This window comes from Paramisgurnus dabryanus, chromosome 3 (genome assembly GCF_030506205.2).
Source record: "Paramisgurnus dabryanus chromosome 3, PD_genome_1.1, whole genome shotgun sequence".
In the NCBI taxonomy this organism is placed as follows: domain Eukaryota; kingdom Metazoa; phylum Chordata; class Actinopteri; order Cypriniformes; family Cobitidae; genus Paramisgurnus; species Paramisgurnus dabryanus.
In genome coordinates this window covers 5,193,964-5,207,970 of record NC_133339.1, presented here as the reverse complement: position 1 = coordinate 5,207,970, position 14,007 = coordinate 5,193,964, and the positions used below count along the sequence as shown (strand labels likewise).

The following is a 14,007-nucleotide window of genomic DNA, read 5'->3' as shown; positions in this document are numbered from 1 at the left end:
GTGCCAGCACAACTGGCTTTTAAAGGGGATGAGAGCTGAGACTCTCATTGGTTTATTGCACGTTGCATCCAAAACACACTCATTACTCATAAACGAAAATAGGAACAACCCTTTTAGATCATTTTTTCTAGTCGTTGAATTAGCAAAAGTGGCATCGAACACGCCCGTTTAGACCGTGCTTTAGACAATCCACTTAAACTGTTAAAATAGGGCCCTTGATTTGTACCATTTTTGGAATCCATTCTGCCGAAGCTGTGGTCACACTAAACTCTTCGATCCATTGACTTCCATTAATATGCATGAGAATGTGTCATACCGGAAACACAGTGCGAATTCATATCACGGAGAGTGTTATGACCAATACAAAATGTCACTTTGTGACCTTTCTCTCTTCTGAAAACCACAAATGGACGAAGCCAAAGATCATATTGCACACCACTCCACTTTCTGCAGCAACGTCTGACACTTGCATAAGTCTAGTGTGACTGCAGCTTTACTTCCTATAGTCAGACGAGCCCAGCTCATACCAAAATCTGTGTCATTTTATGGTCTTTAGATATTGCTTGGGTCCACTTTCAATAAGTTTAGGAGATTTTTTGACAGTTATATTGCCTGTTAGGTGAAATTGACTTGAAGTTAGATTATAAAAAAAAGGAACAGCACATCTCTGCTCAAAAAGGCAAAGAAATTAAGTGATCATTCACGTATGTATTACAGTTTTTTAAATCCCTAAAATAAAACTGTAAGCAACAGTAAAACCTACTGTAGCTTACAAAGCATGTTTTTTTTATCATAATGATGTTTCAACTAATTAAATTGTCTGGTGTCTTATTATTTACAGCTGCAGCATCATGAAGTTTTTTTATTGTTAAACATTGAGACTAGCATATTACCCTGAGAGATATAAAATATTCACCCGAAAAATACTGCAATGTGTTTTCAATTTTAGCTGTCTATTCTTGGCGGTATCAACGTTAAAAAGCCCTTCAGTTCCAGTCTGTTTCTCACATGGCTTTCAGATTTCTGCAGCCACGTGATTTATTTAGCATCACTACATGTTTCTTTTATTAATAACCTTCGGACTCAAAAAAGTAACATTTGATGTATAAAAATACATGCAGCATTTTTGTCAAATCAACATGTAACTTTAACTTAAAAAATTAAGTTAAACAATTTCAACTTGATTTTATAAGTTAAGCCAACTTTTACAAGCCAAAACTTAAAGTAGTAGGTTGAATTAACTTCATGCAGCATTATTTAAAGTGCAGTTATTTTTTTTAAATGATATTTCAATTATATTTGAGTGATTGTTGTGAAGCTGTGATAAAGACAAGCCTGTTAATCCGTGCTGTGAATGAGCAAAGATATTTAGATAATCTCTTAGACTGCTGATGTGACTAAACTGAGGGTTTAAAGCTCACACGGGACGTCTGGATATGCTATCCAAAAAATTGAAGTTGAATAAGAAACATAGAGATCGAGTTGTGTGTTGTGGACAAAGAACAGGACTACACTTGTCTATAACTTATAAAATATTGTAGGTCTGTCACTTTTAATCAAAGTCAAATATTACTCATATTTAGATTTTTTTGTATTTTTTGCTTGTCCCTCCACCACTGGAAATTCGTCTTTGGCCTTATACAATCAACATACACACAAATAAAACAACATAACACGAAGTGCAATATTCAATTTATGAATAAATAAAATAAAATTTCACATTTTACCCCTCATATTAGACCTATTGCATTTGGTACAAAATTACACTTTTTAATGTAATGTTGATAAATATTCTACCTTAATGTCCTCCTGTTTCCAAACATAGTATATATCACTGAGTTTTTTTTATGATTTGACATTACATACTTAAAGCGACATTCATAAAAAATGATAAAATATATAAAATGTTTTAAAACATTTGATCCAAAGTAAATGAAATTTAATTGAAAGGTGAATCACATGAACTATGGAAAACAGACACAAGTGATCTCATATGTGAACATGTGTCAGGGCCCGTGTGTTACCTTTTAAGGGTTGATGACAGCAGCATTGTTTTGGAAATAGGAAGGATAGCGATGGGTAGCTTTAATCCCCTTTATGATGCTCAGAATATATAAGAGCAGATGTGTTAAGAGTGAGCAGAGTCTTGAGCCGCTTCGACACACATACAACACATACACGGAGACACAGGTAAGTCATTCTGGTTGTAAACAAATCTGAATGTCTGACTTTATAATGGTTAACAATGCAATACTGTTATATGGATTTATTGTTTGGTTTTTTTTTTCACTTAAATGTTTAAGTTTAAACAACTTGACTCAAACAAGTCATTGCAACTTTCTTAGTGAGGAGTTGGTATAAATGTAAAATAAAGTTTAATGAGCTTAACTTATTACAACTTTATTTTTATCATTTATAGCAACTTAATCAAACAGTTTAAATGACGTATTCAAGTTGTTTAAACTTAAACATATAAGTGCGACAAGGAAGTTTTACAGTCCACATACAGTATATGTTAAAGTATTTAATTACTAACATTTATTTTGAAAGAAAGAACAAGCACACTTTTCAAGAAAAACATTTCATTAAAAAGTTTGTTAGGTTTTATATCATAAACTGATAGATGCATTGTTCAAAATGTGTACATGTTTAGAGAGTTTGTGGTTGTTGAGCTTTAGAAATATTTAGATACATATTCATGTGAATACACCACTAGACACAAATTGACTTCATGCATCCATTAAAAATGACAAAACTTTGCTTGTAAAAATAGTTTGTTTTAAAATCTTTTAGTTTTTGCTTGGTTTAATAATTTATCAAATGCAATGACATTCAAGTGCAACTTTTTAATATATATTTTAGAGTCACTGTTTAATAAGGTGATGGATATCATATCATATGCATTCGCTGATACGAGGAAGATTTTGATGTGCAAATTTTGTTTGTTATGCATTGACCTTCATCTAATGAGATTAATTCAGCAGATTCAACTGGAGGGGATTAAATAATCATACTTCATTACAGAGTCTGAACACGTGGCCACTATATTTTTATATATTATATATTACATTATATTACCTTTATGGATAAAAAGTGTATAAATAATTGGATGTGCAATTTAAACCAAATTATAAAAAAATGAAATAAACAGCTTTTTTTAATTTGATAATTCATGAAACTCTTAAAGCCAATTAATCTTAGTTCATATGTCTCAATGCCTCAATCTCTTACAGATCATCAAATCCAGTAAGTGCACAGGATTTGTAACTTGGTCCCACCTCATAAATATGGATGCCCTCAAACCCAAAGCAAGCAGCAAGGTTGCCACACGGGCAACAGGGTCTGCCAGTCCCCGCAAGGGTCCGCCGAAGTTTAAACAGAGGTCAACCCGCCAGTTCAAAAGCAAACCCCCAAAGAAGGGTGTTATTGGGTAAATGACTTTTAATGCATTTAATTAATGATGAAATGCATGTTTGATATTTGCTTAGACATGCCATTAACATCATACATTATGTTCAGATTTGGTGAAGACATTCCTGGAATGGAGGGTTTAGGAACTGGTATGTATTTCTGATCTAATTCCTAAATTCAGTTGACGCTTTACAGCCAGCTTTGATTTTAAAAAAAATCTGGATTTTTATAAATGAAATACCAAGATATTGAAGAATGACGTCTATTTTAAAACCACTTATCAAACACATTTGTAGATTCAGCAGGACTGCGCAAACAGTGAAAAGCAAAATGAGAACATGCCAAATGCTAAGAAAATTAATTTTGCTATTTGAAAAAAAAATTGTCCTGATATTTTGTAAAATAATAACCTATTAGAAGTCTTCATTCACACTTTAAACCTCATTGTACTGAGACTTTCCCATATTGTTTTCTGTCACAGATTTTAATGTGATCTGCCCTTGGGAGGCTTACAGTCACCTGGAGTTACATGAGCTGGCTCAGTATGGTATTATATGAGGTCACTTCCTGTTCCAGTGCCCCTCCCCCAGCACAAATCATTTTGATATTCATGTACAGCAACACTTTTATCACTATTAGAACAGCTCTGATACATGTGCATATAATGAACTTAATGTTATGTACAACACACATGGACCGTTTCACTATGTATCTTATTTTATGTCACAATGTTTTATTCTTAGGGTTTTTTTACTCAATAACTTAATATCATTGTCATATTGGCATCATGTAACAGGCATTTTAGGTGCCAGGTGTCGCTTTTAAAAGCTTATTTTTTACTCTGGATGTTTATGTTTCTGTGTTCTAATTGCATTCTTAAACAATGAATAATCACTAAAAGTATATATAGTATAGGAAACGTATAGAAAAATATACACATTTGAATGCAAAAGAGTATACTACTGTATACTACGAGTCATACTGTATACCCAAAGAGCAATAGACTTTGGTGTGGAATTTTACTGTAATTTTACAAGTTTACTGTATAATTTAATTTATACATTTAGTGAGGTATCACTTATTCATTTGAACAATTTAGTGAATCATCACTGAATTCCTCCCTTTCACAATGAATTATGGGTAATATCAGGTGTTAGACCTCATGAATCTGCACTACGAATTTTTACTGAAAATAGTACAGCATCTGGGTATTTGTAACATAGTAAACTGTAAAACGTAAAAAAAATGGATCAACTTAAAAATACCCCAAAAAATTAAGTTGATTCATCTTTTCATTTTTAACAGTATATTATCTGAGACGTACACATTTTATTTGCAAATACTATTTAAGATGGATAAAATGCAAATCATAATTTTGTTTAGCTGCCAAGTTGTGTCTTGTTCAAATGTGTTGTCATCGTGCGTGTGTGTGTGCGTGTGTGCGCGTGCGTGTGTCTGTGTGTGTAAAGCTGCTCTCTGTGAGAGTTTGGCCCAGTTTATTGGCCTTCTAATGCTGAAAAATCATCTTATAATCAGTTTGTACACAAGACTGGATCCCCAGCAGAAAAATAAAGCTTGGTCATTTTCATACATGTTGTCTAACAGTGTATGCATGGCTCAGCCCGTAAAGCAGCCTCTGGGCTTTAAACAGTTATAAAAGGCTGAAAAATAGCATTTGGATGCTTAACCCATATAAAAAAAAATATGAATGTCTGGTAAATAAAAAATGATATGGATGTTTTTATTGGGTGTATGAAGCATGGACATCTATAATAGCTCATAAGAGCCTATGAACAGTATATGCAATAGACCTTGCAAACTTCTGTTTACTTTTATATTAAATATTTTTGTGCTATTTTTAAAATAAATGCCACTTGTTTTAATGTTTTAAGTACACTCTCAGAAAAAGGTACAAAAGATGTCCATGGGGCCTTACCGATTAAAAAGGACACCTTAGTACCTAAAGAGTTCATATTAATATCCAAGGTACATATTAGTGCCTTACAGATACATATTGATACCTCACAGGTACATACACATCCACATATCGATACTCACATTACAACCACATATTGAAACCTCAAGAGGTACATATTAATATTCACAGAGACATATTGGTACCTCACATGTAATTATTAATACCTCACAGGTGCATATTGATACCTTGCAGGTACATATTGATACATCGCATGTATGTATTGATACCTCGCAATTATACTACATTTTGCTATCTCGCAGGTAAATATTGATACCTCATATGTACATATTGATATCTCGCCGGTGAATAGCGATACCTCATATGCGCATGCAGATGTCTCACAGGTGAATATTGATACCTCACAGGTAAATATTGTGACCTTGCAAGTACATATCGGTATCTTGCAAGTGAATATTGGTGCCTCCAAGTACATATTGATACCTCGCATGTACATATTGATATCTCACAAGTACATATTGGTACCTTTCAAGTACATATCGGTATCTCACAGGTAAATATTGGTGCCTCGCGAGTACATATTGATACCTCGCATGTACATATGGATATCTTGCAGGTAAATATTGATACCTCGCAAGTACATATTGATGTCTCACCGGTGAATATTGATACCTTTCAAGTACATATCAATAACTCACATGTGAATACTGATACCTCGTATGTGCATGCCGATGTCTCACAGGTAAATATTGATACCTTGCAAGTAAATATTAGTACCTTGCATGTACGTATTGGTATATCGCAGGTAAATATTGGTGCCTCGCAAGTACATATTGATACCTTGCATGTACATATTGATACCTCGCAAGTACATATCGATATTTTGCAGGTAAATATTGGTGCCTCGCAAGTACATATTGATACATCGCATGTACATATTTATATCTTGCAAGTAAATATTGGTACCTCGCAAGTACATGTCGATATCTTGCATGTAAATATTGGTGCCTCACAAGTACATATCGATATCTCACGGGTAAATATTGGTGCCTCACAAGTACATTGATATCTCCCAGGTAAATATTGATACCACACAAGTACATCTCGATACCTTGCATGTACATATTGATACCTCGCAAGTACATAGCGGTATCTTGCAGATAAATATTGGTGCATCACAAGTACATATTTTTACCTCACATGTAAATATCGATTGCTCGCCGGTACATATTGATACCTCGATAGTACATATTAGTACCTTAATATGCTAGGTACATATTGATACCTCTCAGATAAATATTGATACCTCACATTTACATATTAGTACCTCAAAAGTACATATTAGGACCTTATTATAAAGTACCATCCTAATGACAACTTTTGTACCTTTATTTATTTAAATAGATTTTTAAGCGTCAATGTTAAATGCTTATTTGGGCGCCCTGTATGAATACAGAACCATGAATTGTCTAACTGTGAACCAATATTAAACAATAACAAGCAGAAACCTTGTAATACCTTCAAGTTGAAAAACCTTTCATAAAATTGCCTGCCCAGTTTGTCTCAGAAATAAAAAAGTTGAACATCTCCAGATGTCAGACGTAACATTTACATAAAGTCCAGGCTGGTTCAGAATAATCCCTGGTCTGTTATTGAAAACATTTGAGCCCTTTCATTGCAGTCTTTCTTAATACACATCATGCTGTGCTCTGCTCCTCTGTATCCTCTGCAGTAGATGTGATGTTATAAACAAAGTTAAGATCTGAACTCCCAGCAGGGTTACGACTACCGTGCCAATCGCTTCACTATGTTGCTCTATCCAGCGGGAGATGCCGCTCAAACAGCCGCCCAGGAAGATGACGCTCTGAGCTGAAAACTCATCCAACCGCTGGGCACCGACTCCACACTGAGTGTTCCACACCGTACCGTTCTCCAGTGGATCCACACAACAGGAAGGGGGAACGCCGCAGGCCTGGACACCCGGAGCTGAACAGTTAAAATACCTATGACAGAAAACGAGAGTTATTGATCAGGCTCAAAACAGATTTGCCATGTAAAGTGGGTATCAAAATGTTCATTCATAAGAGAGATTATACACTTCCTCTTTATTTTCAACCTCATAACATTTCTGAAAATCAAATTGGGATTGCAAAACGAATATGGCATAAAAATGATGTATACTGTAAAACATAATGATAAAAGAAACAATACTAGATCAAGAAAAACATGTTGGAGACCAAACTATGAGCTAAGAACTGGAAAGCGTCAAATGGTTGAAAGGTTTTCTATTACAGATTACGTTATATAATCTGTGTACTTAACGCAAACTTTAGACTACTGAAGTCTTGGAAACTCATAAAATTACTAATGATGTCAGCCACTCTCTTTATTTCCACTCATTTTGCTTCTGCACTTACACATTGATTTCCCAGTCTCTATAGGTATCTGCCCCGCAGCACTGCAGGCCCGTCTGGATCTCATCAGTAATGAATCTCAAGTCCAGATCATCCTGGTATCGTGCCATAGCGGTCAGCATCCCAAAACGCAGGTAATCCACGATCTGGCCCTGGATGCTGTATGCTATGATCACCGCCAACACCTGAACCACCACCAGGAACAGCAGAGCCCACGAGAAGATTCGAAGAAGACATCGGTTTTCCCGTAAAGCCCCTACGCATGCCGTTAGACTCAGAAGGGTTAGGACAAAACCGAGGAATGAGAAGAGGAGCATGGGGTCTGTCCCAATACCTCCGATCTTCTCTTGAGCAAAAGACTCTTTATTGATCAGACCCCAGAGTCCCACCACTAGGGTTACCATACCCAGGACGGTGAAGAGAAGGTTGCTGGTGATGAGAAGATACTTTAAAAGGTATTCTGTCCAACTGGATGTACTGGGTGCTGCTGATCTGAGGCCAGTCCATGATGTAGCTCTGGTTGGACCTTCATTGTTAGACAAACCTGAGCTGATTTGATTTCCTGGATTGTCATCTGTTGTCATATGTGAGATGTAAGAACCATCTGGTTTTATGTCTCCCTTATGATATGAAAGATAAAAATGAATTAAATTAAATGCAAATTAGCTGATGAAATGCAAACACTGATCTCCATAATGGTGATTATTTAAAAGTGCTGTCAATTATTTTCTCACACTGTCTCTCTTTTTTTCTTTTTCTCTCTCTCTTTGCACTAAATGGAAATGGTTGGATAGTGCAGATTAAGGGGCGGTATTATTATAATAAAATCCCCTTTTTACGTCACACAGGGAGTGAAATGACCTATTTTTTGCTTGCAGAGAATGGCTTACCAAAACTAAGTTACTGGGTTGATCTTTTTCACATTTTCAAGGTTGATAGAAGCACTGGGGACCCAATTATAGCACTTAAACTTGGAAAAGTTCAAATTTTCATGATATGTCCCCTTTAAGATTATATAATTGCCAACAACCAGTATGCTGGATAAAGTGGCTGCTGCGCAGACTGATCCACGTATAACATCACAAGAGCACATCTTCATCTAATGTGTTTGAGTTTTAGGTAACAGTCTGAATTAAATGTGTTTAAAAGAACTACTTAAAGGGATAGTTCGGCCAAAAATGATATTAAACCCATGATTTACTCACCCCCAAGCTGTCCGAGTTGCATATGTCCATCGTTTTTCAGACAAACACATTTTCGGATATTTTAGAAAATGTTTTAGATCTTTTAGTTGATTAAATGTAATGTTACGGGGTCCACGACCTTCAAGTCCAAAAAAAGTGCATCCATCCTTCACAAATTAAATCCAAACGGCTCCAGGATGATAAACAAAGGTCTTCTGAGGGTAATCCGTGCGGTGTTGTTGTAGAAATATCCATATTTAAAACTTTATTAACGAAAATAAATACCTTCCGGTAGCGCCGCCATCTTAGACTCCTCTGTATTCAGGAGAGAGTATTAGCGTAGTGTACGCACTTTTCTTAGTGACGTATGACAAATTCGGAGGGCGGGGGCATAGAGCAGCAGCAGAATAGCCTCCGCAGGCTCCATAAGCTCTCATCCTGAATGTGGACGCGACTAAGATGGCGGCGCTACCGGAAGGTATTTATTTTCGTTAATAAAGTTTTAAATATGGATATTTCTACAACAACACCGCACGGATTCCCCTCAGAAGACCTTTGTTTATCATCCTGGAGCCGTTTGGATTTAATTTGTGAAGGATGGACGCACTTTGTTTGGACTTGAAGGTCGTGCACTACGGGTGGACCACATAACATTACATTTAATCAACTGAAAGATCTAAAACATTTTCTAAAATATCCGAAAATGTGTTTGTCTGAAAAACGATGGACATATGCAACTCGGACAGCTTGGGGGTGAGTAAATCATGGGTTTAATATCACTTTTGGACGAACTATCCCTTTAAAACACGAAATAATGTCAAAGACAACCGTTTGTTCTGTTGTGTTGATTTTGTTCATGCCGTTAAACAATGTACAGTGTGACTAAAGTCCGATTCACAAGCAAACGACTCTTATGAGCTGGATCTTTTAATTAATCAGATGAATCAAAACCTCACAGACTAATAGGTTTGAATCAGATTGATGAGTCCTTGATCTAAATAAACCAGCCTTAACCCAAACCCCATCTCTTACCCCAAGCGACCATGGCTTAAATATAGACAAAAACATATAGAAACCTGTATATTGAATAACCTGCTTAAACAAATCTGAAATCTAACCCTAAACCCAAGCGAAAATGGTTTTAAAAAACAGAAAACAAATGTGAAAACAATAAATAAAACGACACGAAACGATTCGCCATATAAGTGAATGGGAAGGGCTGGCGTATCATATGCATGCAAAAGCGGAATTTGGTGTACCTATTGCACGATAATCACACTGCGTGTCTTTTGTACGCATCTTGTGAGAATGGGCTGAAATAAACTCACTGAATCAGAGTAGTTATCTGAATCTCCTGCTAAAATGTAATTCAGAAGTTTGCCAGGCTTCATATTAGCTTGATGACGTGTAGGTAAACATGAAACATTTTCATGAACTGTAATAAATGTAATTTTAAAGTGTTATTAAAATAGACATACTATACAAAAATATTTATTATCCAGATGTTTAGGAAATTGTAAAAATAAATGTGTTTAAGTTCTTTTAGATTGAACATTTCTTTTAAAATGACTGTGTAGGTTTTTTATATGATAATGGCAGCATTATTTTTTCCCGATAATGCACATTGTAGTCAAGCAGCCTTTCATGAATTGAAAAATCTGTTAAAAATCACCTTACCTTTGGAATAAGTGGTTTGTTTTCATCTTTGTTGTTTCTTCGCTCCCAGAATAGGAGAAATCTCCTAATAGATTTAAATTGCCCCATGCCTCCGATATACCGGGACAGGACTTTTCATATCATCCAGACTCTTCAAGAAGAGATGTGGGTCGGATGGGAGATATGAAAAGCAGAAGTGAAGTGAATGATGCGGAGTGAGAGTGGGCCACAGCATTCCAGCATCATGTGAGAGTCACAGTACTGAGGATTAAAGGGTCAGGGTTTCCACCGCCGGGTGTCTGCTGGCCCGAGGGCTGAATGAGACAGCATACAGCTCACACATAAAACAGTGGTAAGCTGCTCCACACTGCTCCACTATTGAACAATTAAATATAAAATCATGAAATGTTTATGATTATGACCCATTACTGTCAAATGACTACTGAAAGTTTGCTTACTAAAGAATGCTTTCACACAACCCTATTGAAAAAACTAGCCTAAGCATGTTGACTGGTTTTAGCTGTTGAAATAGGCTTGTTAGAGGGGTTTGGGCCACTTTTTTAGCTGATCAAGCTGGAAGACCAGTTGGTCCACCAGGTTGCAAATGCCAGCTTGACAGATTTAGATTATATTGCATTTCTTTCAAGAGATCCTCCTAAAGGTTACACAATGCACCTTTAAGTTTAATCTAGCATCACTAAAATGACCTTTTAAGCTTGGTGTCACAAATGTCACAGGTGTAAAGTTTAAGCATTCATAAGTTTTCAATATATTGTTTAAAAACTGGTTTTATAGAGTGGAAAATTTAGCACAGATGGTATTCTTGAAATGATAGGAGCAGATTTTTCCTCTCATTATTCCATCGATAGCCAAATCATCTCTCACCAGTGCAAAAATTTTCCAAATACTTGTCTAAATGAGGTTGAACAAACCCCTCCGCGAAAGTATTAAACTCATGAAGACACCAGCATTGAAGGCAGTATAAAAACAATTTTTTTGCCCCTTATCAACCACATTAGTAGGGTGTCCCTTGCAACCACCCACATACAGATCTGGAGCATCATGGTGGCTACTTTTGCACCTCTGACAATTTCCTTAAAATTGATTGGATAAGAGTAAATATTAACATTATTCCATCATAAATTCTTTTCCCATTTTTATATCAGCCTTATGCTAATGAATTAGCCTTCAGCTTCAGCCTGCTTTTATGTATTTTTACAGTATGTTTCGGTTCATTTCATACAAAATGATAATCGCTCTGGCAGAATAGCGGTAAGTCTGGTATTTTAGTGGAAATCTGTGTTTTTATTTCATTTTTATGTTGATAAATGAGATCCACCTGTTAAATCTGGCGATGGGGTGTAAATTGTGTGCCAGATCTGTACACATGAACTTTTTCAATGTTGCAGACTGTAAATCACTGCAGCTATACTGTTGCTTTCATGTTTATTTAGTAATGTGGAGAAAAGTAGATTTGTACATAATTAAACAAGATGTTTTTTTTAAATAGCTAAAATATAAAAAATGTATGAGTGAAATTCAATATATCTGTGCAGACAGACAGACCTGCTTGTTTTCTTCACAGTGGAGAATTTTCATTTGACTTCTGCTGTTTTTATACTGAGCTAATATCTGTGCCTCACACAAACCCTGCTGCATTTTAACATCTTCATTAAAGTGCACTGATTTCGTTGCTAAAAAACACTGTTATTTTGGGTATTTGGTAAAATGCAATGTGGTTTATGGTTAAAAAAAACATTATTTTCCACATACCATACCTTTAAGTAGCTTCAGATTTCACTCAAGGATAGGGAAAGTTCTGTGTCCCTGATTGGCCAGCTAATCTGTAATTCCTAATTCCTCTGATGTCAGCCGGAAATGTGAGGCTCCTTACCATGTTTGAAAGATTCGCTCACAATGCAATGTTAACAGGAGTTAACTTACAGGCTGTGAGTCTGAATCGGGAGAAATTATGATAATTATTTTTAATAATTATTCTGCAGCAACATTCAACTCAACTCAAAATTTAACTTTAAAATTAAATGGTTTAAGGCTATTGGTTTCCTTAAATGGTTTAAGTTGACTTAAGTATCCTTTTAGGTTTAACAGTGTTGGTTTTGCCAACAACTTGGTAAGTCAATTTAACCTACTATTTTAAGTTTTGACATGCGATAAGTTGACATAACTTATTAAAAGCAAGTTTGTTAAACGATTGTACTTTTTTAAAGGAATATTCAATTTTCTTAAAAGAAAAATCCAGATAATTTACTCACCACCATGTCATCCAAAATGTTGATGTCTTTCTTTGTTCAGTCGAGAAGAATTTATGTTTTTTGAGGAAAACATTGCAGGATTTTTCTCATTTTAATGGACTTTAATAGAGCCCAACATTTAATACTTAACTCAACACTTAACAGTTTTTTTCAGCGGAGTTTCAAAGGACTATAAACGATCCCAAACGAGGCATAATGGTCTAATCTAGCAAAACGATTGTCATTTTTGACAATAAAAATAACAAATATGCTCTTTTAAAGCACAACTTCTCGTCTAAGTCCGGTCCAGCGTGACCTAACGTAAATGCGTAGTGACGTAGGGAGGTCACGTGTTACTTATATAAAACGCACATTTGCTGACCATTGTAAACAATAAACTGCCACAAAGACATTAATTATTATCATTCAACATACAACAACGTAGGAACTGTCCTCTTTCAACACACTTGTAAACACTGGGGCGGAGTTTAGCATTTGTCCTCTGTGACCTCTTGACGTCATGACGTATTGCGTGGGGTCATGCTGGCGCATCACGACCAGATCTAGACGAGAAGTTCTGCTTTAAGAGTGCATATTTTTTATTTTTCTTGTCAAAAATGCAGAGTTTTTGTTGCAGGCATAGCAGCAAGGGCATTGCGACATTAACGAGTCCCATATATGGGAAAGACAACGTTTCCATCTCACATGATTCACATTTACTCTGTAACGCATAAGTCAAAAACCACCTCAAGCGAGTGTAAAAACCTTTGTTTGCAAATTAAGGGATTTTTATTAGAAATTTGTAGTCCATCACTTATTTCTTATGCGATACTAATGTGCATAAAATCATGGTGATGGAAACACAGCTAATATGAGTTTGAAAATCAGAGTTTGTCCTCCTTAAACCTTTGCATTTACTTTTTTAATTTCTGAATTCGGCAGATGCTTTTATCCAAGGTGACTTGCATTGAATCTACACACATCAATATAAGTGATCTGTGGACTGAACCCATGATATTTTGCATCACAAAATAAATGATAAAAAGTATCAAATAAGTGCATATAGTATTTGTGCAATATATCAGCATTATTCCTATTACTATACAAATTTTCATTTGTTTAACTTAGTTAGAAATAATAACTCTCTGACGTGT

General features: G+C 35.5%; 2 protein-coding genes across 2 annotated transcripts; one reads left to right on the top strand and one right to left on the bottom strand.

Moving 5' to 3' along the window:
• The first annotated feature begins 3,185 nt into the window (after positions 1 to 3,185).
• On the top strand, positions 3,186 to 4,208 carry LOC135768386 (retinal rod rhodopsin-sensitive cGMP 3',5'-cyclic phosphodiesterase subunit gamma-like). Its single transcript, XM_065277623.2, has 3 exons — positions 3,186 to 3,430; positions 3,520 to 3,560; positions 3,893 to 4,208. The coding sequence occupies exons 1-3, from the start codon at positions 3,207 to 3,209 to the stop codon at positions 3,967 to 3,969; spliced, it is 342 nt and encodes a 113-aa protein (XP_065133695.2). The 5' UTR covers positions 3,186 to 3,206; the 3' UTR covers positions 3,970 to 4,208.
• A 2,679-nt stretch (positions 4,209 to 6,887) lies between these two features.
• tspan10 (tetraspanin 10) lies at positions 6,888 to 10,829 on the bottom strand. Its single transcript, XM_065252616.1, has 3 exons — positions 10,623 to 10,829; positions 7,765 to 8,381; positions 6,888 to 7,350 (listed from the first exon to the last, which is right to left on the bottom strand). Exons 1-3 carry the CDS (start codon positions 10,707 to 10,709, stop codon positions 7,035 to 7,037), a joined length of 1,020 nt encoding a protein of 339 aa, XP_065108688.1. The 5' UTR covers positions 10,710 to 10,829; the 3' UTR covers positions 6,888 to 7,034.
• Positions 10,830 to 14,007: the final 3,178 nt, after the last annotated feature.

What these genes read in the sequence shown, in the direction of transcription:
- tspan10 (XM_065252616.1), bottom strand. Translation starts at nt 10,709, where the DNA reads ATGGGGCAATTTAAATCTATTAGGAGATTTCTCCTATTCTGGGAGCGA. An exon ending in ACAAACCACTTATTCCAAAG is followed by an intron (nt 8,382 to 10,622) that starts GTAAGGTGATTT and finishes TCATATCATAAG; the next exon opens with GGAGACATAAAACCAGATGG. An exon ending in AGAGACTGGGAAATCAATGT is followed by an intron (nt 7,351 to 7,764) that starts GTAAGTGCAGAA and finishes TTTCTGTCATAG; the next exon opens with GTATTTTAACTGTTCAGCTC.
- LOC135768386 (XM_065277623.2), top strand. Translation starts at nt 3,207, where the DNA reads ATGTCTCAATGCCTCAATCTCTTACAGATCATCAAATCCAGTAAGTGC. An exon ending in CCAAAGAAGGGTGTTATTGG is followed by an intron (nt 3,431 to 3,519) that starts GTAAATGACTTT and finishes CATTATGTTCAG; the next exon opens with ATTTGGTGAAGACATTCCTG. An exon ending in AATGGAGGGTTTAGGAACTG is followed by an intron (nt 3,561 to 3,892) that starts GTATGTATTTCT and finishes TTTCTGTCACAG; the next exon opens with ATTTTAATGTGATCTGCCCT.